General features: G+C 34.8%; 1 protein-coding gene across 4 annotated transcripts in view; it reads left to right on the top strand.

The window, feature by feature from the left end:
• LOC149569851 (HNH endonuclease) overlaps positions 1-24,972 on the top strand; it is a 163,940-nt gene that overhangs the window by 71,535 nt on the left and 67,433 nt on the right. For all 4 annotated transcript variants that reach the window (XM_089822562.1, XM_089822559.1, XM_089822561.1 and 1 more), the window contains exon 4: positions 1,287-1,378. In XM_089822562.1, the coding sequence (XP_089678688.1) occupies positions 1,287-1,378 (92 nt within the window). The remainder of the gene's footprint in view (positions 1-1,286; positions 1,379-24,972) is intronic.

Here is a 24,972-nt window from a genome sequence, read left to right on the forward strand (position 1 = left end):
GTTCCTGTCCAAACATAATGCTTGCTTTCCGCTTGTACTTAGGACTTGTCATCATGGCAGCATGAAGGCTGAGATTTTGTGTCGAGTAGCTTTAAGGGAGACTGGTATATTACCTCTGTTTTCTATGATTAGTTATGCTACAGGAGTAGCCTGGATGATTGGTTTGCCTTTGAAGCAATCTTTCTATAGGGAAATTGCACATCTTGCTATTCTAATGAATGCTGGAGATAGTTTTCATTAGGGAGTAACATTTTAGACTCATAACTAGCTTAGAAGGGGCCTCTTCATGCCAGAAAGGAGGCTTGTTACGGCTGTGCAGGACTGGCATCAGAATCTGAGTTTACCATTGGTCTACAACTTCCAGTTTAGAGTTGACGTATTTTGATATTCTTGTAATCATTTGATATATGATCAGTTCTTACACTTGTAATCTTTTAGTGGTAATGAATTTAATTTTCATAATGATGTAATGTGGCATCATGAATGGATGAATGCAATTGTGTTTTCAAGAACATCAACAATAAGCATAGAACTTTTCAAGAATCCCTTAGTTCAAATGCAATGAAATGTGGAATAACATACAGAAACAACTTCATTTAAATTATTCACTATGATCCTTCTCGAGGAGCATGTATGAAATGTTCGACAAAATGTTAGACGCAGGACTTAACATTAGTAAAGCTGTGTTCTACTTGGCTTAGTTCAAATGCAATGAAATGTGGAATAACATACAGTAACTTCATTTAAATATCTCACTATGATCCTTCTCAAGGAACATGTATGAAATTTTGGACAAAATGTTAGACGCAGGACTTTACATTAGTAAAGCTGTGTTCTACTTGGCTTAGTTCAAATGCAATGAAATTTGGAATAACATACAGAAACAACATCATTTAAATATCTCACTATGATCCTTCTCAAGGAACGTGTATGAAATGTTTGACAAAATGTTAGACGCAGGACTTTACATTAGTAAAGCTGTGTTCTACTTGGAAGCTGCCAGTCTCTTTAAATAACCTTTGCATAGTTAAGGAAAAGTGTCTTATCCAAGCTGATCATCTGTGATCCCTGTTCCACTTCTGTTATAACTTCATGTTTGAAATGGAGATATATTTAAATGCTTCAACTGTTCATCATTTCAAAAAGCTCATTATTTCAGATATTAGTTCCATAATTATTTCCAACTGAGTTGAGTATTTATTTTGTCTCATTCACTTTTATATATTGATTTAAATTATAGTAATTTTCATGGGCTTACTGTGGATGTTCTTTTCCCATCTAAGCAGCTTGCAAGCTTTACATATGTTCCGAAGCAAAGACATGTTAGGGTGCAACTTAGCCGGAAAAATATATATCGCCGTGATTTATTCACTTGTCAGTAAGTATCCTAGTTAATGAGCATTACAGTATACTTTTGCATTCAAGTAGGCTACTGTTGTAGTAATGGCTATGCCTTATTTTTGTCAGTGGTCATCACTTTTGGTTTGAGAATTAAGAGGATAAATCTAGAAAGAGAGCAATAAGCAGGAAGAGTTTACACAATGTTCTAATAGCTATGCCTTGTCTATGTCAATTCTATAGTTTGCAGATATTGGAACAAGTTAAAAGGATAAAGTGCTTTATGTAGGAATTCTTTCATACAGGATTATAATTTCTGTATAAGGATGAATGTTTACAAAGTATAAGACAAAAACTTGTCATCGAGAAAAGCAAAAAGCATGCTCACTAGGAGAAATGGGTACGTGGAGATTTTAGAGACTGGTACTAGTATCGGTATGACTAATTTTCAAAACTAGGAGATGGTGTACTTGGAGATGCCATAACTTTAATATAATCTAATAATTTCCAGAAAATATTATGACATAGAACTTTGAGAGCAAGAATAGTTAAAACTTAAAACTTAAACAATCATACAAGAACAGTAAATAATGAAGGCAATTTCTCTTTTAACCATTACCATTACAATAACAAGAAATCTGTCATACAACTGTTTGTCTCTCTTAAAAAGTTCACACTATAAGAGATCTGGTCATTATAACTTTGCATGGATTTTTTTATCATTCAAGTTATCAGAATAAAACATTATGTGCCCTTAGTTTATTTATTTGCCTGCCTTTCTTGCCTTATTGCACAAATTTTTTTGGCTGGAGACATCAATTTTTGGTAGGGAGACTTAAAAGATGGCACCCAAAATAATCCTGTGCATTGGGAAGTCAGGCAGGAGATGAGTCTTCAGGTAACCATGCTAAAAACTGAATTTTAATGAGTCAAAATTGTCTTTTGACTAAGCAGTAGTCTCTCTCAAAAAATTAACCTTTCAGAATCACTTATGGCTTTTTGTTAACTAAGTCAGGCAGGAGATGAGTCTTCAGGTAACCATGCTAAAAACTGAATTTTAATGAGTCAAAATTGTCTTTTGACTAAGCAGTAGTCTCTCTCAAAAAATTAACCTTTCAGAATCACTTATGGCTTTTTGTGATGCATAATTTATCAATATGGAGAACACAACCCATGGTCACTTGTGAATGAGAAGTAGTATATAGTTAGAATCAAAAGTGCAGAGAAAAACACACGATAAGTGCAGAAATTAGTGCAGCACTTGAAGTTTGGTTTGACTTGGTTCTTTGTGCCACCTAAGATTGAATTGTTAAGATTATGGAGATGAGTGAGAGAGGTAACAATTAACATCAGAAGTGACAATTGATACTAGATAAATATGTAGTCGTGTCTGCTGGAATTAAGGGCTTTTGATTTTTTGAATCCCTCTACTTACCAAATGGGTGTGCACATGTAATGTAATCGTTGAGTGAATGTTTACTGAATGAGTTAAAATGATGGACTTCAAGGGTAATTGTGTAGGAGTTGATGAAAGCCAACTCCACAACTCGCCAAGATCACCTGCATGCAAAATAACCTGTTGAAGGGAAACCAAGGAGGAAGAGGTAGAGCTTGGAAAAACCCTAAATGGACATGAGAGAGAAATAATGCAAAACAATGAAATTGTATTTACAATGAGAATGCTTGAGAAAATACAAAGAGAGAGCTCGAATATAAAGGCCTCATGGAAGCTTGTAGATAAGATAAGATAATGATATTAATGTCCAACAAAAGACCAAAAGAGATCTATGGGACTGAAAAGATTACAATAGTGAAGCAAACTCCAACAAGAGCATACAAAGAAGATAAGGTTGACAACTAAGCACACTTCCACAAAAAAGATGGAACATGCTAGAAGGGAACAAACTCCCATGTTGTCAACAACTCATCATTACAACTATTAACTACTAAATATTAAATAAATGCATTAACCTAAGTAAGCTTAAGTAATAGAATAAATAATTAATAAGTAATTATTAGTTCCTGCCTTTGGCAGGAAACTAATGGAATCACCTAGTTTCATATTAGTTCTATAATCTAAAAATTTCATTGATATACCAATGTTTGCAAAAGGTTTATTAATTTACATATTTTTTTTAAATTGAAAAATACAATTTTAAAATTTTTTTATTGGTTCATGATGAAAAAGGCAATGAAAAAATTCAAATTTTTTCATAAAAAATACAACTATTTTTTTCAACACCTTTATTAATGCAAGTATTAATTGCAACCTTATCTTTTCTTGTGAGAAGTGGATAAATTTTTTTTTTGAAATAATCATTTTTCTAACACCTCTATTAATGAATGCATTAATTTCAATTTTATCTTTTCCACATTTGTGACAAGTGTATAAACTTTTTAAAAGAAAGACAATTAGTTTTAATTGATGTTTTTCTTTGTAATTTGTAAAATGTTATTCAAATATAGATATTTTAATCAAATATAGACATTTTAACTCTTTTAAATTGTCAATTTTTAAAAATTATTTTTTATATAGTTTAATTTCATATTTATTTTAATTTTAATTTGTATATAAATTTAAATTAGAATTTAATTTTTTTTTTTTTTACATATCTAAACCGATGCTTTTAATACATTTTCTTTTATTTTTTATTTATATACATAATTTTATTAGATTATACATTTATTTAACATATAATTTTTACTATATTGATATTTTTAATTTATACTTTAAAATACATAATATTAATTTTGTATCAATTTTAATAAAGTTCAAATTATTTAGCTTGGTATATTATCAACTCTATTTATTATAAGGGTGTTTGGTTTTTTTAAAGCATAAATGTTATTTTTAAATTAATTTATGTTTATTTTTTTTATGCATTATATTTAATCTTAAGAATATTGTCCAGCTTTTGCAATTGGATGAATTTATCACTTGAACAAGATATATCAAACAATTTAATAATTGAAATTAATCAATTTAACTCTTTTTTAAAAAAGATTAAACAATTTTATCTATATCTCATGTATAATTAGTTGATAAATATCTTTGGTATGATAAATGTTTTTTAGGATGTCATCTAATTTTAATTTAGCATGATACTATAATGTTTATTTATATATTCTTTTACTATTTTAATTAATATACATCATTGCAGTTATATAATTTAATAATATACTAACTATACTCGTAATTTAATTTAGTTTAGCACTATAATATTATATTTTTCATTACTATTTATTTGTTATTTTATTAAATTAAATACATTATAGTTTAACCAAAATCTACTTCAATCAACCATAAAATCATAAAGGCAAGACCTTTGGCGCATGCGCCCCTTGTTTACTCTAACACCCCCCCTTAAGTGCAACTTAGGGGAATGCCTTAAGCTCACAAAATTAAGATGAAATGCAAAATGGGTCCCGACAACGAGGCCATGTTAGGTACCCATGTACAATGCAAAGAGATGCAACCTTTGAAAACGGAAAAAGAGAGAAAACCACTTGGGAAAAACCCTCTCCCAAAAAGAGGTAAGAACCTAGTGAAGAACTGAAGAAGCCTCCAACTAGGGGAATGTCTCCTAAAATAGGAACAAGGAGTGATCATGAAGAGCATCACTGAAGCATGAAGAAGCTGCAAATTCTGCCATCAGAAAGAAACTACTGATCTGAAGAACCTCCATGGAAGAAGAAGGCATGAACCAAGCATGTCTATATGGTAGATGATCCATCTCACCGAAATGCATAGGTAGCTAGCCACTGCAATCGCCTCATATATAGGATCAACCACTGAATGCATAGTTTACACTATCGAACCATCGAACCAAGGATGCATTAGAACAACAGTATAACCCCCCCCTTAATGCAGACGGGGTGAGATGACAGGCAACTGAGAAGGTGGGCTGAAATTTCTCTGCAAATAGGACCAAGAACGACGAGAGAGGAAGAGGTACAAGCATCTATAAAGACACGGTCACACTGACGCTGCATGGGGCTAATGTTGTGGAAGGGACACTCACTTGACAAAGGGAGAAGGCCTAAAACAACAAACAACTATCCCCCCCATGGTGCTTTATAAAAATAGTGCAAGTACAGTTGACTCAAAAACAACGTTCATGAACCCGAAATGCAAGTGACACTTTATCTCAGTGCGCATACAAAAAGTGCTTACAAATGATGTCTACAATGATCAAAAAAGGAAAAAAGCTGACACAAAAGATAGTACAGCCTAAACCAAAAGAAACCATGCTAGGAAAACGATCTTCGGACCTGAAACACCCAAGATATCCACCATAGAGAAAAAATGCCAAAAACATGATAGAAAGAGCATGGGCTAGAATCTAAGGAAAAAGATCACATTTTTGAAAAGGTGACAAAACTAGCTTTCTAAAAATATAATGTTTTCAAAAAACTGACATCAGACGCAAAAGATATGCATGCCGGTGTCAAAAAACAAACTTTGGACTTCAACTAAAAAAAGGGGCAAAAATTGCATCAAAACTTGAAAATACCTGCACCAATGTCTCCGTCTTGGAACTAGCATTCCGGTGCTTCTTTCGGATCTTAAAAATACCTCCGTATGCTCAAGCTATGGCCAAAAAACCAAAGGTAGGTCCAAAATGACTCGAAGAACAGGTGCAATAAGGCTTGCTGATGCAAGGATGATGTCAGCAAAAAGCCAGGTTAAAATTGATGGGCTACGGCCCATCCTAGCAAAAAAAGGATGCCACGTGGCAAATAGGCTGATGTGGCAGGGGCCACGTGGCAAAGTGCCACGTGTCAACACCAAATGGGCTGATTGTGTGCTGAGAAATCCACCGTGGCTGCTGACCTGTACCGCTGACTGTGTAGGCGCTGACGAAGTGTCCACGAGCGGAGCGGAGTGGGGGACCACCGGTGGTAGGCCCAGAAGACTGGCAGAGAGGCGCTATTAGAAGTGGAGCCGCCGCCGGAGATTTTAGAGGCGCCGTTGTGCACGCTGAGGTGGTGGCCAAGAGGAAAGAGGGTGGCTCTGTCAGTTTGTGGCAAAGCATGGTGGTCGCTGGGTGGTGCTATGGTGGCTGCTCGACAGCCGACCCAAATTTTATTTTTTAAAAATGTTTTTTAAACATTTTGCGTCCGTACAGTCCGTACGACAAGGCCTTAAACAATTTTTTTTTGCTTCCTGGAGCTCTGTCTCCAAAATCGGAAAATTTTATATGGATCCTAACTAAAAAGCACCTTCTGAATCCAATGGCAACGTCCGTTTGGGCCCAAAGTGCTAAGAAAAAATGCTCTTCCCCCGAATTGAATAAAAATGCACAAACAAACTAGGGTTTGTGTCTCCAAATTGCGGCTTCGAAAAATTCTTCCAACACGAAGCAACAGGGAGACTCTGATACCATGTTAGAGTTGATGAAATCCAACTCCACAGCTTGCCAAGATCACCTGCATGCAAAATAACCTGTTGAAGGGAAACCAAGAAGGAAGAGGTGGAGCTTGGAAAAACCCTAAACGGACATGAGAGAGAAATAATGCAAAACAATGAAATTGTATTTACAATGAGAATGTTTGAGAAAATACAAAGAGAGAGCCCAAATATAAAGGCCTCATGGAAGCTTGTAGAACAAGTTGGAAAGTGGTAGAAGATAAGGTTGACAACTAAGCACACTTCCACAAAAAGGTGGAACATGCAAGAAGGGAATAAACTCGCGTGTTGTCAACAACTCATCACTACAACTATTAACTACTAAATATTAAATAAATGCATTAACCTCTAACAAATTGTTGTAGTGTCCCCATTTTCATGAGCATGAACTTTTAGAGGATTAACCTATTTCCTAGCCCTCATAGGCTAATGGAGTTGTTCAGAGTGTCCTGTTGGCAAAGCCAGAGACCAATTCCCACTCCAGTGGTCAAGGATGTTTAGGATTGCTCTTTGTTTGAGCTAGATCGACACATGCACTATTTATAGTGAGTGAGTGTCTATTTTAGGAAACTCAAGGTTGCTATCTCTAGTAGGGCCCTAGGACAATTGGGTGGTGTTGACAGGACATTGTTTCACATCCAACCAATAGAGTAACAAGTGTCATTGGACTGAATGTTCGACCAATATTGCCTAAAAGAATGGAATAAAAAACTTTCCACTCCCAAGCTCCCTGTACACCGAGTCTCGGTCGTGCAAGAATAGGCTAAGTTGGATGAGAAGGTGACTGATTTATAATAAGTTGGTCAAATCGCTGATTTTGCCTTCTTGTGTTTAGTGCTACAACTTTTTGTTATTCACACACATTATAGTACCATTTTGGAGAACTAATACAACCTGGCTTCTTGGAAGCATTCTCTTGCTTTGCCTAGTGCTCTCTCGTATTTATAAGCTATGTTTTGAGTAAAGGGATCTTGGAGTGCTTGCTATGGGATTCATTTGCCTTCGAAAGCAGTAAGATCTTTCAATTTTGTTGTTATTATCTTCCTTGGCTTGGATAAAACTAAATAACTTTGTTTACTTTGGTATCAGTTTCATTTGTAGTACTGGCATATGTTAGATTGATTGATTGAGCACATGTTTACGTAGTCCTACCATTCAAGCATGTATTGTTGATAATAATGGTGGCAAAAGTACACTATAAGTAGATTAATTTTCTAAACCTATAGGCTCTTTACGTTTTTGTTATTTGTTTTCCTTGCTTTCCTTGGTTCTGTTATGAGATATTTGCCTAACTCTGTACAGTAATCCAATGCTTGACTAAACATAGAGGAAAATGATGAAGCTATCGCCTTCCTTATTATAAATCAATCACCTTCTCATCCAACTTAGCCTATTTATGTATGATCGAGACACAGTCTACAGGGAGCTTGAGAGTGTAAAGTTTTTGCTTCCCATTCTTTAAGGCGATATTGGCTGAACATTCTAGTTTGGTGATAACTATTACTGTATTGGTTGGATGCGAAACAAAGTCTCGTCAATAGAAGATAGTCTTGAGATTGGGTATCATTGACTGGAGTAGTTATTTAGAGTTACTATTTATAGCAAGTCAATGTTAAGAAGTTACTATATTTGGCAAGGCACCTAGATTCATTTATTAGTTGGCTCAATTTGAGGGACTTATTATTTATACTTAAGACATTTACACCTATATGATTTGGTATTAGCAAAGGTTCATTAGTTGACAAAATGGAATAAGTTTATTGGCTCAAGTTTAAGGTATTAATTATTAAGAAATAATTCTTTATTAATAATTAATTATAAAAAGTTATAATATAAAGTTTTTATTTAAGCGCAACAAATTGACTTTATAAGTGCAACTTTTATTCATAAAAGTAAAACTTTATAGCTCAATTAATGACTCACAACTCCCAAAAAGTGCAGAATAATGCAAATAATATTTCACAAGAAGCAGATGGTATTAATAAAAGTTATTTCGAAAAAATTAAAAATGATCACTCAAAGTAGGTTATATAATGTACATCGCGAAGATCAGGCAAATCAGGAATTGACAACAAATATCTACTACCTAAAGAAGCATTAGACACTAAAAACTACATAATGGATACCAAAAACAGTTTTGAAATCTTGAGCAAACTAGATCTAAAATATCTACAAATCATTTGCAAGTAGTAATACTTCTCAGAATAGTAACACAAATATTCGATATCCAAATGAGAGAGTTGCTCTATTTGAGGGAAAAAATCAGGAATTTATTATTGCAAGCATAGTTTACAGACTCGAACTCAGAGAGTACTCGGCAAACCCAAAATTTTCAACTCGGAAAAAACTCGGTATATTCTTAACAAAAACTCGGCGAAAGCTCAGCAACTCAGAAAGTACTAAAATTTAAAATCTCTTAAAGAAACATATTTTTTTTGTAGAATACAATTATAAATTGTATTAAATTAGTAATTGACATTTCAATAGAGAAAATGTATAGTTTTTTTAACACAAAAATGATGTGAAAAATGCATCCAATCCAATGTTTTCCCTGCATCAACATGTTTACCTATGTTTTTAACATCTATAAATACACGAGAGTTAAACTTGAGAGTACACTCGCCCAACAAAAAAACTTGAGAGTACTCGGCAACTCTGAGAGTACTCAAAGATTTTGCAAACTATGATTGCAAGTACAAAATATGCCCTAGCAAAACCCTTTTGTGCGTGAGATGGCAATCACAATCAGGATTGCCAAACATTAAATTTAGATCTTAAAAAGGGGTTTGTTTCTTCGAGAACATTTAACCTCAAGAAAACCATAAGGATTATCAAACTAATAAAATGTCGGTGGCTGCATTGAAGGGTGGGAACCATGCCCTAAATCGTTCAAAAAATCTACAAACAGAGGATTGTATTCAAACAATTCTTAGCAATGATTTCATAGTAGAGAGATGGCATAGATGCAATGATTTGGGGTTGTATGCACATTGGAGAGATCCAACTTTGATCTCTTCTAACTTATCAAACAAATTGAGAGAAGTATTGGAGTTGTACATAAGTATAACATCCTTATCTCCTAATACTATATATCTAGAATGTGGTAACAAAGATGATAGGGAAGCATTGTTAAACTGACCCTCACTTTACTTAGATGGTCATTCTATCAACATGTTTAAGTGGTCTCAAATCTAGGTATCCTTTCCTAATTTTCCTATAGAACTTATGCATAGCATGATTCTTATGAGAATAGGGGATCTTTGAGGTATTTCAGTAGGGTTTGAAGAGGGTTACGTAGAAAATGATAATGTTAAAATTCTTATCAACTTAATCCAACAGAGCTCTTGCTCAAGCCTATTGAAATTTATACTAATCACTCTAAATATGTCTTTAAGCTGGTAGTCTATATAGGTAGTATCTGAGTCATAAGAATCCTTCAACAAGATTTAGATTAGGAGTTAGGATTAGTTCCTTACTTCCCCATCCATAACTCCTCTAATATCAATTCTTTCCTTATTCAACCAACTGGTATAAAGAAGATTTAAAACAGGGTTTATTAACAAGTATTAAGCAAAAGGAAAATGGGATTGAAATAAAAGAAAGCAAAATTGTGGATAAAGGGAAGATGGATGAAGATTATCTAGAGAACAATTTGTATATGCGAAAAGTATCTTCACCAATTGTTAATGAAACCATTATTGGACCAAATACAATACCAACAATAGACTTAGCACATGACACATTAGATAGGAACCTCGCTGAAGATGTTCTACCCTAAATAGAGGAGGGACACTCAAATGTTAAGATTATAAATCTAAAAGAGATGAACTTCATAAGTAAAGTTGAACTAACATTTAAATCCTTGGTGAAATGATGAAAGATATTACTGATGTTCATAAAGAAGTTTTCTGAACAACTTCAATGCTGGCATGAATTCCATAAGACCAATGATCTAGATAATTCAATCCTTAATATTCAGTCTTAAAGTCAAGGATTTTTCCATGATCACCCAGAATCAATCCCAAGCAATAATGATGACTGGGCTGACGAATTAGGGGAAGATATTTTAGATCAAAATCTTAATCAAAACCAAGTCTCTTTAGATTCTCTGTTATTGATTTCAAAAACCATAAAAATCCCTCAATTATTCATGATCAAGAAGTTGAAGACATTCAACTAGATGAATAATTAGAGCCTTTAGCAGGGGAGAAATTTCATGAATCAATAATAGATTCCTTGACCAAAGAAATTTATTTAGAATCATCAGACCATGATATTGACTCAAGTTTCCTTCGATCATGTTGCCTATTGCCTTGTATAACACATTTTTAACTTTTCCTGGTCAAATACTCAATCAAATCATGTGGCTCAAGTTTTGATACAAATAGATAATTAAAGTTTTTTTTCGTCTAGTTCTAATTATCTTGTGGCTCCTCATTCCTACCTTCGAAATGAACTTGCCTAGGTCAAAAACAAATTGAAATTGCCAAAGTTATGCCCTGTTGATCGAAAAATCATAATTCCTAACCCAAAAGTTTTAAAATGCATAAAATGCTCAAATTGTTTAAAAATTCTAACTTGAGGAGTTAGAAGTGCTTAAAACTTGAGCATTCCCAATCTAAGGAAGTTCAACATGCTCAAAGTTCAAGAAATCAAAACCAAGGGGTTATAAATGCCCAAAACGCAAGCCTCCATAACTAATTTTTCTAAAATGCTTGAAAAAGTCAAATTAGCAACCAAAGTGCTCATAAAAATCAAACTCAAAACCAATGAGAGGTTACTCATTCAAATAAATTGAGCGAGCAAAACTTAATAGTTTTAAATGATAAGAAACCGAGCATTTATAACTTTTTCTTTAAGTTGCTCAAAAATTAAGATACATAATAACCATTGATTCTTGAAAAAGTCAAATTAACATCCTTTTGAAAGGTTGTGTATGCTAAAAAATGAAGCAGACATAAACACAAATTAGTTCTGAATGCTTCCATCCCAAGCATTTCGAACTAGGCATTCAAGAAACAATTATTAGCACTTCTTGGTTAAATGTAAGCCATAATTCTTCAAAGTGTTGTTGTAAATGTGTGTACGGGTGCGTGGAATAACAATAGTGCAGTAAGTGTTTGATATATTGCTTGAAATCATCCTACATGATGCCACGGTCAATGGTGTAATATCCTCGTCATTAAATAAAATAAGATAATAATTTTATTTGGAGTCCTGATTGATTTTTGTATATCTCCGACCCATCTTTAATTTTCCATAGGTGTAGGTGTTTTTCATGTCATGTGTCAGCACGTTGTTTCTCCCTCGGGAGTTTTCCTCCAATAGGATATATATATGTCCATCGGATTAGTTGTTGTAGGTATGCGATTTGGATTATTTTTATTGTACTAAAAATTCTTGTTGGAGTTCGTAATGTTCACCATTTTAGAAGCGGAAGATCTTCCCTATTTAACTATTCCGATTTCGGTGGGATTCAACCCTCACTCTATTTCATTCTGTAATACTTTTCTCGTATCTGACAAATCGGAGCACCATCATTATTTGCAACTATAATCTTATTTGGTTACCAGTTGATGATCTTGGTGCACTCAATACATTGTTGATTTATTTGAAGGTCTTCTCTATCGTTGAATCAAGGTTATTGTCAGTACTTCCTATTTCCATTGGTTGTCTTTGAAATACTCTGTTATACATTAACAACTGTACGACCCTCCAGTAGCTCATACATACACCCTCATCTACCATCATACGACTTTACAAACTTCAGATTTATATCGTATGAGCAGTACAAAGTGCCTTAGCTTCAGATAGAAAACAACTCCCAACAGAAAACACCTATCGACAGAAAACACCTCTAGACAGAGATCACCTCCAGATAGGAGATTGGATTGGGAACCTTATTGTGGCATCAAAGCTAGTGATTCTTCCAGCCTATGGAAAATCAATGCAAGATCACCTTGTTAGTAGTGTTGTCATGCATTTTGTCACTACAAAATGTAGGTAGCAGTACGAAACTTTTTCAACTTAGTTTCACATTTTTCTGAGTTAGTTCATTATTTAATTGGCTAATATTGATTAATCAATTGACCCTAATTGGTATAATGAATCCTTTTACTAAAGGCTTTCATTAAGTCCTTTTCGTTTTTCATTTTATGAAGCCTATGCTTGATTTTTTAAGCCTTCAACGTCCCTTTTTGTGTTTTTGATTAGGTGTTTGTTTTTTTTTGCTCTTTTGGTTTTGTTCAATCCCTTGCTTTCAATTTTCCCTTTGATTCGGTATATCTTCGGGCTTAATCGGACTTACCAGTCAAAAGATATGATCATTTAAGTGCCTAAAATGTGAACTCTTCAGATGCAATTGAATATTTAAAAAGCTGTGTTGTATTTTAATGTTGACATTCATTTTTAAAAAAAAATAATTTAAGTTACTCTATCACTTAAATTTATCACTTGACTATAGAGCACTTAACGTTATATTTTCATGTTGAGTTGCTTGTAAATTTTTTACTTTAAGTGACTTTATTAACGATATAGTTTAATTTGTTTTTGAGAGTTATTTTATGTTATATTTAAAACACCTAAGTTAAATATTACTTTTTGAATAATATTTGTAGATGATATATAAACTATATAGTGTAAATATTATTTTTCACCCAATTAAGTAGTATTGAATCAAAAATCAATTAAACATGTGCTTAATTGGTCTTTTAAGTTATGCAAACTCAACTTACATGTCTTTTAAATGTTTTTATGCAAATGCATTCCTAGAGTGTGATTTGCACAAAAAATGCATGTAATGGACTTCCTAGAGTCCACTTTGCATGAAAAATCCCTTTTACATGTATATCACTTTACATATAATTGCATCTTGAGAGTGCAATTTGCACTAGAAATGCAATTTATGGCTTAAAACAAGTAAAAGCCAAGTTTTTAAAACATGTAATAGACCTCCAAGAGTGTGATTTGCATGAAAATAGCCTTTTACATGTTAAGTATCACATGTAATGCCCTTGAGAGAATGTGATTTGCATCAAAAAGCTCCAAACCATGTAAATGCTTAGATTTTAAAACATGCAAAAGGTTTTGGAGAGTGCGATTTTGCACTTCTTGCATTGTTTTGACAATTTTAAAACATGTAATAGAGCTTAGAGAGTGCGATTTACATGATTCGTTACTTGTATGGATTTTAAAACATTCAAAAACTCCCATAGAGTGTGATTTGGCATTATAACTCATTCATTTGTCATTGGAGTTCACGATTTTGCTTCCAAGAACAAAAATGCCCATGCACATGCACATGCAATCCAAGGGCACACTTTTGATGAGAATGCCTAGATTTCCTCATTCCAAGCTATAAAATCTATCTAGACAAGGGCATTTTTACATTTCTATGCATATTCATGCCTTTGGTGTTAACATTTCTTGCTAAATCGATTCATTTCAAAGAAAATCAAGGGCACATTTTGCTCAAAAACCTCCAGAAATGATGTTTCCAGCTCATAATTTTGGATCAATAGGTGGCATTTTTTGAGTTTTGATGTATGCTATTGTCTTCGGGGATCATGTTTTTGCCTTTCCTTGCAAAAAACGATTCATGTTATTGCCTTTGGAGACCGCATTTTTGCACAAAAACATCCAAATGCACGAGTTCTTTGAAAACGTATGACATGTTGAAGGTTTGAGATCATGATTTTGGGCATTTACATCCAAAAATGCCTCATACAAAGCCATCATTTGCAAAAGCATTGAAAAGGTCAAGGAGTTGTTTGGAAATTTGAATTAAGAGAAAAGCCAATCATTCAAACCTATGAATCTTCCACAATTGGCTCTTTAATCTCCAAGTAAGTTGAAGTTTTCAAACCTTTACTATTTTTTTGCATATTTTGGCTTTTCATTGTACACTTGTTCAAAGATAAGCCATGTATTTTGCAAATTTCCTTTAAATAGGATGAAAGCTTCTATTTTCAAATGCCTTGAATTTCTCCAAATTCCAATTTTGAAATTGCATAGAGGAGAGCAACTTGATATTTTGTCATGTTTGAGTAAAAAACCAAAGGTATGTTTTTGTTTTGTGCATACTTTTGTTTGCTTGCTATTTTGTTTTCCTTTTTCGAAAAGGCCAAGGATTATTTCCCAAGAATGCAAGAGCATTTCACAACATTTTACATTCCACCTCTTCAAGAAAGTACATCACATCTTTTTACCAACAGATATCAAAGCATATCTCATCCATTTTTCAATATATGCAATTACATCCATTTTCATTTACATGCAATTCCATCCTCCGTACTCATTTACATGTAATTACATCCTTCGAACCTAATTACATGTTTTCTTAAAATGCAATTACATGTAAATCACTTTACATGTAATTACATCTCGAGAACCCGATTTTGGTAAAAGGTCACTCTTTAAATACCAAAGTCATCATTTGCACGTATCCTCATGCACCTAGCTTACATTCGTGGAGCATTTACATGAAACCCATCCTTACCCACGTGCGTTCCATCTTCCTAAGTCCCATTTTGGCCTCTACATCTACTTTTCATTTCCCATCAAAGCCATTGCATATGTTCCATGAGTATCTAATCAATACTCTGAACATATTTGCCAATCAAAATCAACATCTTCATGGAATCAATACCTTTCGATGATGTATTCATCCTTTGGAAGTTTCATTTTGCAGCACAAGATGCTTGCATCTACGAAGACCAAAGGAAAGATGAAGTACCAGTATGACAAAGAGTTAGTTCATGCAATTGCATCTCATGTCTCATTTCCTCTGGATCAAGTATTTGAGACATGTTGACATGGCTGGTTTCTTATAAAGGGTTGAAGCTCCTTCAACAGAGAGATGAGATGCATCAAGAGAAGTAACATTCATTTGGTGTCAACTTTCCCTATGGCTGTACTGGAACCAAAATTCGTCTTAGGATGTGCTCGACATTTCAGTCCTAAGACCGAAACAATCAAGGATGAATATAGTAAGGTTATCATCAATCTAGACCCGGAAGTTGTTGAATAGATCTTTCGAATTCCTTAGAGTGCAGAGTGTTTAGACTTGTCAAAGGAAATATCTTTGGAGTTATGGAATGAGAAGAAGTCAGATTATCAAAGGTATATGAATGCATATTGGTTGGATGTTAGAAGAAATAACTTTTCAAGATGGCCCAAGACAATTCATAGATCCATCTTCTATTCGGAATGTAAGACTCTCTTGAGTAGAGTATGTGGCCTCAAGAAATCTAGTGACTTTGAGCCATGGATGTACAAGTTCATCTTTCAGATCTTTGATAATGAAGAACCCATTTTCTAGGCAAAGCTTATCAGTACAACATTATGCAAACAATTGCTTAATGTGGGAATGTGAATGCCATTTCACATGAACTTATACTTGGTTTACATTGCTGCATCCATGGGATCCTTTTCAGGAGTTTCAACCAAAGGGGATCGGCTTCAAGTTCCCAGTTGGAACTATTATGATCAAATCACATTGACACAGAGAAAATATCATTATAGGAGAGTCCAAGATGCATTTTTTTGGACATTTCCGATGTCAGTTTGATAAGTAATTGGTATTGAATTAATTTCTGGGGAAGATTGTGTGAGAGTTAATTCAATCTTCCCCAGAAATTAATTCAATATTCATGGATTGTGGAAATCTGTTTGCTTTGAAGTAATTGGTAGTTAGAAGAGTATCAAATGAAAGCTTGGAACAAGGTAAATCAATTTGGTTGCATCTTTTATAGTTTCCAACTTTCACTTATTTGAGAGTTGGTTATTTCAAAGGAGAACTATATACCTTGTCGAGATATGCTATTGACAAAATCATTTTGATGGGGTTGGCCAAACAACTCATGGAGGTGCAAACATATCGAAATACTCAGCACAGGCCAGGATTCGGTATCACTACAAGCAAGCCGTTGGTGATTGGTCAATATATGATCAATTCAGTGTACAAGGCGAAAACTATGGAGGCAAAACTTCAACTTATCACATTGAAGAATTTCGAAGCTAGGTTCAATTTTGACTACCAAGGAATGCATTCAAAAATCAAAAGAGCATTCACCCATGTTCATTGCATAGAGGGCATATGGATCAACTTGCGTACAATGCTAGATATCATGAAGATGGATAATTGTAGGTTCACATTGCAACGAATCATTGACCTCAACATGGTTGAGATCCCTCCCAATTTTTAGATTAAAGATGATGGCAACATTCTTGATCCAGAATATCATCAGGCTGGCTTTGACAAGAAGTGTTTCTTCCCAAGCATTGACAGAAAGAAAGTGCTTCTAACTTTGATAGATTCCAATCCATCTTAGCCAATACTAACAAGGGGTTAAAATCATTCGTCTCAAGGGTATATCCTAAGCTCTAGGTAGTTTGTAATCATTTTGGACTAGTTGGAAGGACAACTCGAGTGGAGATTACAAGTAAAGATGGTGCATCTTCCTTAGTACTAGCTAAATCTCTCAAGTTTAAGCTTAAAGGTGGAAAGGGATCAAAATCACTTCAACAATGCTCTCAAGTGCTTGTGCAGGCTCAAGTATCTGAGTAAGAATTTGAAGAAGATGAAGAGGAAGGAGAGATTATGATCATATCTCCTCTTTGGCCGACAAACACTTAAGGTCCATCTATTCGGGAAACACCTTTCTTGGATAATATAGATAATGATGTGGATTCATTTTCCACAATTTTTACGTCTACCATTTCTACTTCAAAAGTGAACATGTCGGCACTCCCTATCTCATCAGTAGCCCTGCCTATTGTCACAACTAAGCAGTGTGAGAATTTGGGAAATGTATTTGAAGATTTCCCAACACTCATGAAAGTCAGGTTTCCCAACTTGATACCTCAATGGATGGCTTTGAATTGTTCTTGACAAAATCTTCTCATCAGCCACCCATGAATTCAGCCATGCAAATTGAAGCATGCATGGTCACAACGCAAATACAATCTGGATCAATTATTGTGGTAGCCACTGTCCCTATTTTAATAGATGAGGGTTTTAGTTTGCCTGTATGGTTGGGTAAAATCATTATGAAGAGAAGAAAGGGTGTCTTACCTCCAGATAATCTTCCTATTAAGAAAAATAGGTCTAATTCTTTGAAAGACAAGGTTGTTTCAAGGATCGTTGTAGATTTTGAAAATACTAAGTTTGCAGAAATTATAGAAACTGTGGTAGATAAACCAGCTGAAGAACTTAACCGTTCATATTACAAATTCACCAAAATTGAACTCGGTAAACAATCACAGCTAGAGTGTTTGCATGATGCTCAAGATGCGCTTGCCAATGTGTCAAAAGACAATTATGAGCTGTGGGAGAAGAAGAATGAGCTTAAGCAAGAAGTTGCTCGTCTAAATGAGGTCATTCGCGAGGAGTCTTCACAACATATAGTCACCACATCTCAGACACCTTGGGAAAAACGAATAATTGAAGTAGCAAAGACTTGGTTTGGAGAGGTTTCCTTTGAAGGAGTTTAGGCGATCAAAGATGCCGTCAAATATCTTGAATGTATCTGAGGCATTGAAGAAATGTTACATGACTTGATTGGTTCTTTGAATCAAGAAGCTGATACCTTGAAGGAAATCTATAGGTAATTGGAATCAAATGGCTAATGCTGATCTAGACAGCATGATTGCATGTGAAGTCCATCTTCAGAAATGTTCTACTGATGTCAGGGACTCATGCGCCATAAAGAAGAGACACTGGGAAAACTTTTGAAGAAGTTGCAAATAGTCTTGGAAGACTATCAATCAATTGAAATAGATATCATGTGCAATTTGGAGTAGATGCGATGTAATGTCCTTGTTGAACATGACAACGTGGTCATAGAGGAAGAAATAACCTCAGAGCATGCAGTCAGAGTTAATGCTGATATTGATTCTAGAGAGTTTGGATCACACACAATGAACAAGTTTGCTTCCTAGAAATCAGTAGCAAAGCGCTTGTGGGATTTTTTATCACCAAATTACAAGGTTGTGAAATCAGCATATGTCGATTGAATCAAAATTGAAGCCATATCAAAGACAATGGGAATCTCAGAGCTTCCTACAGTGCGTGATTTGCATCACCAAGTACAAGGCCTTGTAGAACAATCCATAGGATTGTTTCAACTTTTTTTGTCTTCTTCTTTCTTTGTTTTTCATGTTTGTAGTTGGAGAGGATGAATTGCATGAGATGCAATTATATGTAATTCAATTGCACGTCCTTATGACATGCAATCCAATAATTCCTCTCACCCAATTTGACCAGGTCAAAGTTGGTTGAGTTGCTTCCACTTTTTCCTCATTTCTCTCACTTCTTTTCCTATAAAATGAGTCTCTCTCATTTGTAAAAATCATATTTTAGTGTATGCAAGAAAGGTCTGAAGAAATTGTGCAAGCATTACTTTGATTATGTAGTACTATATTGGATGAAAAGTGAATACAAAGAAACAATTGGAGTTGAACTTTGATTGAGTGCAATTGTGATGAGTGCAAATTGCAACTTCGATACTTCATTGTTGTTCTTGAATTCTTGATGTATTATCATGATAGACTACATTAAAATTGTTGTTTTGGAATGAGCCAGAGATCATGATAACTAATGTATCACAATAGACTACATTAAGTTAATATCTCGAAGTATGTTGGAGATCGTGATACTTGTCATGATGGAGACTACATTGTTGTCCTTGAGATCAATGTTGTTATCTGATCGACTGTATTCAATTATTGTCCTGGAATGAGATGGAAATAAGATAACTTATCCTTCTAGGATATGCCTGTTGATAGGCATCTTGGTGTTGATGCTAGTACTCGTATGTGATGAGATTGCTCAGACTAGATCATCATCTATGAGATGATCATATTGGCTATATCCTCCCTCGCTAAGAGGGAGTATTTATAGCTTCAATCAGATTGATGCTCTCGGTAAATCATAGTAAACTGATATGTATGACAGCAAACAAATCACACGCACATACACACACACACTTTATTGCATTCATATTTGTGCTTCATTACACATGATATTATATAATTACCGACGATCAAAGGCAAAGTATAATGGTTGCTTAATGCAGATCGAAGCACTTGTGTTAGTGCTAATAAGTTGTTACCAAGAGACATGCACATAAGACCATGACCCTTTGTGGCTCATGCTACCTAAGGGTCATGACCCTACGTAGTCATACCCTTACATATGATATATATGCCTTGTGTTCGATGTAGTAAGGAGATCAATAAAAACGGTAATATCCTCTTTGCACTTTGAATTACATTCTCAATAAAGCAGCAATCACTTCCTTCTACAGATATAATATATTTCTGAGTATTCAGAATTGTTTTCATAATTTGCAATACCAATAGTTCAGTAAAAGATTATCGCAGACCTGCAGATTCAAAATAGACTTCATTATCATTTGAAAATAAACTTGAAGTGGAATCATTCTATACACGTGATCTTAAATTCCTTAATACATTTGTTGACTGAGTACTCCAAGAACACTTTTGCATGTCAGCTAAGGGATGGCTATATACATGGTGAAAGATACAATGTGATTGATGATATCATTACTACGGCGATAAGATCTACTTGGTGCTTGAGTTTAAACTAAATAAGCTGATTACAAAAGGTATCCCCAAATAGGATTTACAATTGCTTGAGGACAAGTAATTTTTGGGACGAGAGTACTATAATATCCCTGTCATTAAATAAAATAAGATAATAACTTTATTTGGGGTCTTGAATGATTTTTGTATATCTCGGGCCCATCTTTAATTTACCATAGGTATAGGTGTTTTTCATGTCATGTATCGACACATTGTTTCTCCCTCGAGAGTTTTCCTTAGACGGAGTAGATATGTCCATTGAAATAGTTGTTGTAGGTCTGCGATTTGGATTATTTTTATTGTACTACAAAATCTTCTTGGAGTTGAATATTGTTAGCCATTTCAGAAGTGGAAGATCCTCCCTATTTGGCTATTCTGATGTTGGTGGGATTCAATCCTCACCCTTTTCCGTTTTGTAATACTTTTCTTAGATATGGCGAATCGGAGCACCATCATTATATTTCAACTATAATCTTATTTGGTTACCTATTAATGATGTTGGCACAATTAGTTCCTTGTTCATTTATTTGAAGGTCTTCACTATTGTTGAATCAAGGCTATTGTTAGTACTTCCTATTTCCATTGATTGTCTTTGTAATAATTTGCCATACATTAACAACTGTATGACCCCCAACAACTCACATGGACACTCTCATATGTCACCATATAGCCATTCTAGCAATCCATATAGACTTCATATTTTCCATATGACACCCTTTCATTGATACCGTACAGACAATACAAACTGCCTCACCTCCGGACAAAAATGTCATTTGGACTAAAAACACCTCGGACAAAAAATACCTCTAGACAAAAATCACCTTTAGATAGAAAACACCTTCGGACATAAATCTCCTTCAGAAAAAAATCACCTCTAGATACAAAACACCACCTAATAGAAAGCACCTTCGGGCATAAATCACCTCCAGACAGGAAACACCTCCAGATAGATACTACCTCAAGTCAAAAATACCTCTTTATAGAAATCACCTTCGGACAAATCACCTCCTGGAAAAGATCACCTTTCGAAACATTACAAATTGATAGTATGTGAAGTATGGTATTTTGATGTGAAGCCATTCCCTTAATGGTGTAGCATGGGAAATGAAATGATTTGTTGATTCAAATTCTCTAGAAATAAACAAAATCTCTGAAATTTCCCAGCCATGCATTCTTTTAATTCTAATTGCCTCCAACTTGGAAGTATAAACTTCCACATGCCTACCAGTTGATAGTATGTTATGTGGATGAATATGTTTTATAGAAGAGAACATCATAGTGGCTCATGGATATCCATTAAACTGTGCTGGCTGCTCAACATAATGCACCAAAGGTGAGAGCATGCGAATATGATATATAGTGGGCTCGAATACTTTGATATACATAGCAAATTGGAACCATACAGAAAAAGACCTGCACCCATCTACTTGCCAGTGGATTTTCCGGAGTCCCAAATAATAGCTTTGAAATAGAGAAAGAAACCCATCGAAGCATAAAAGAGGGGAATTTATTATCAAAACTATGCTGGCATACATTTTTGCCAAGTGGAAATGTAAAGATAAGTCACACGAATTGTTTGATGGAAGGGAAATAAGTAACAAGGTGGCATAGACTTCTTTGTAATCAATTGGATTTAGTGAATGCTTGAAGTTTAAATGATGGTTGGATCACAATTAAATCAGAATGGGTGACTATGGATAGAGTAATTTATAGCACAATGATTGGCGATGCTCACAGGTTGGAATATGAATGTTGAGCCATGGCCATGGGTGTACGAGTAAGCATCAAACGAATTGCCTTCTAGTGTATGCAGTTGCCGTTAAAAAGAGCACACGCCTTTTGTTTGACATAATTCATAGGGAGTTGTCATCTAGAGAAGGGAAACTAAATGATTGCGGAATAAGCACGAATGAAATTTACAAGGACTATGGATCCCAATTCAGTCAAAATGGGTGACTATGGATAGAGCAATTTATAGCACAATGACTAGTGATGCTCATAGGTTGGAATATGAATGTTGAGCCATGGCCATGGTTGTACGAGTAAGCATCAAACAAATTGCCTTCTAGTGTATGCGGTTGCCATTAAAAAGAGCACACGCCTATTGTTTGGCATAATGCATAGGGAGTTGTCATCCAGAGAAGGGAAACTAAATGATTGCGGAATATGCACAACTAAAATTTACAAGGAATTTCTAGTTATCCTCGAGTCAATGAAGCCTTCTTCAAGGATGCATATAAAATGTGGATGCATACATGGGCAATGCAATCATTTGATAAAATATCCAAAAATTGTATTACTGCAAAGCACTTGCATGGGCACGAAGATGATAATCGTGCAGTGTTGAAGAGAGTTTATGTAGAAACTTTCACAATGCAATTGGCTATGGTGAAGCCAAGTAGTTGTCGCACACGAACAATTTGAAAATAAATTACTTAGAATTAGATGTCAGATGTAGAAGGGACTTATTAGATCAATTTGATGGTAAAGATCTGGAACTCAATTTCAAAGATTTGGCATAGCTGAGGCAAATGGGATTGGTCGTCCAATACATTACAGAATTTTAGAAACTCTTTGTTTTGGTCATGGACATTTCTGAAAGAAGACAAATAGTGCTCTTCATGGATGGACTAACAGAACTATTGAAAGGTTGGGTAAAGGGGTTCAGTCCTGCTACCCTATCGAAGGCCATTAAGAAGGCTCAGAGTACAGCATCATCCTCGCGAAGTGACTCACATTCTAAACTATCGGTGTTTTTGAGTGACAAAGATAATAAATCTCCACCCAAGAAATCGTCATTGGATGAAGCCACCAGACAAGAGCTCCGAAGGAAGAAACTATGTTTCAACTACAAGGGACCTTGGGAACTTGGCCACAGATGCCTCGAAAAAGGAAAGATCCTTTAGATTGAGGTCGTGTTCGATGATGAGGATGAATAGAAAGAAATACTTGCCGAAGACAACCAACATGACGATGACACCAACATGGTTAGTTTTGTAATGTCCCCTTTTTAGTATTCATAGCATGATGTTGTCGTTAGCCTATTTCCCCACAGTCCCGTAGGCTAACCAGGACATTAAAGGGGCTTAGAGGCCATTTGGCCTATATAGTTTCAGTTGTAGGTCTTTCTGAGGGGTTTTGAGGCAACTTTGGGCGTACTTACTATTTATAGTAAGTCATCTTGGACATGGGCGGACATCCAGTGGCAACGGTATGTCGATGGTAATTGTTTAAAATCGACAAAAAGACTTGTTTATCATTGACAAGATTTGTTATGCATTGATAAAGTTATTTTATAAAGTTAAATTTAAATATTTAACTTTATTAATGCATAGACTATAGTTTGTGGGAAATATTTAAATTAAAAGTCCCCTTTATTTTATAACACATTGGAGACATAAGTTACATAAAGGGAGTTATGTTTTATCCCACATTGATAAAACAAAGGATGTTTTATCCACACTATAAAAGAAATGGAAGAGCTTCTTTTATGCATGGGTTGGAAATATCAAAGAAATTGGAAAATTTTCTGGAGATTATGTCTCAATAGTTTGAAGGACGAAATCCCTTCAAGCTGGAAATCTTGACGCCATTGAAAGATATGCTTTTGAGATTCAACAAGGTAGCAGTTTGTAAAAGCAAATACGAAAAAGCAGTTCGAAAAAGCGGAACCAAAAAAGCAGGCCGAAAAAGCAGTCCGAAAAAAGCGGAATCGAAAAAGCAGGCCGAAAAAGAAGCTCGGAAAAAGTGGAACCGAAAAAAGCAGGTCGAAAAGCAGTTCGAAAAAGAAAATCGGAAAAGCAAAGCAGAAGGGGCAGCATTGAAGAAAATTATTACAGACATCTACAACCAGGTTCCTTTATTAGTATTGTTTTTAGGGTGTTGTAGGTTTCAGCTGTAAGTGTGCATTATACAAGCATTATCATTTTGTTATCCATATAAATGCCAAAAGTCTTGGCCACATTTCATGAGCATTGTATTAGAAATTTCATTGCAAATTAAGAAGATAATAGTTGCTGGTGTCATTTAAGCAATTCAATATCATTACTTATCAGCTAGTTAGTTTGTACACCAACTGTTTGTAAAAATGCCAGTTGGCTGTAGGTGTTCATTTCTCATGCTTAGATCATATATATGCACTAAATATTGTCAAAATTAGTAGCACACTCATGTTAGGCCATTGTGTAGTCCATTTGGAGTCTTTTAGCATAAGAATCTCATTGATGCAAATTGAAGAAAAAGTCATTTGAAGCTAGCTGAAATACTATATCAGTCATACGTCCCTTGCATGTGAATTGTTTGATGAAATTCCTTGAGCTTTTATCAGCATTTTTGAGGGCAGATTTGGGGAGGGTCATTACAGTGGTATCAGAGTTTGCCTGCAAAGTGTTTGACGAAATGTCAAACAACTAAAGTATAAAGAATTTTGGTGTTTGAAGGAGTTATAACCTGTTGGGGTTATTACAGTGGTATCAGAGCTTGCTTGCAAAGTGTTTGACGAAATGTCAAACCACTGAAGTATAAAGTTTTTTGGTGTTTGAAGAAGTTATAACCTATTGGGGTTATTACAGTGGTATCAGAGCTATAAGTCCTGCCATCCTGTGGAGGTCTTATAGGGA

Source organism: Cupressus sempervirens, chromosome 3, assembly GCF_028749045.1.
Source record: "Cupressus sempervirens isolate cs-2001-9-10 chromosome 3, ASM2874904v1, whole genome shotgun sequence".
Taxonomy (NCBI): Eukaryota; Viridiplantae; Streptophyta; class Pinopsida; order Cupressales; family Cupressaceae; genus Cupressus; species Cupressus sempervirens.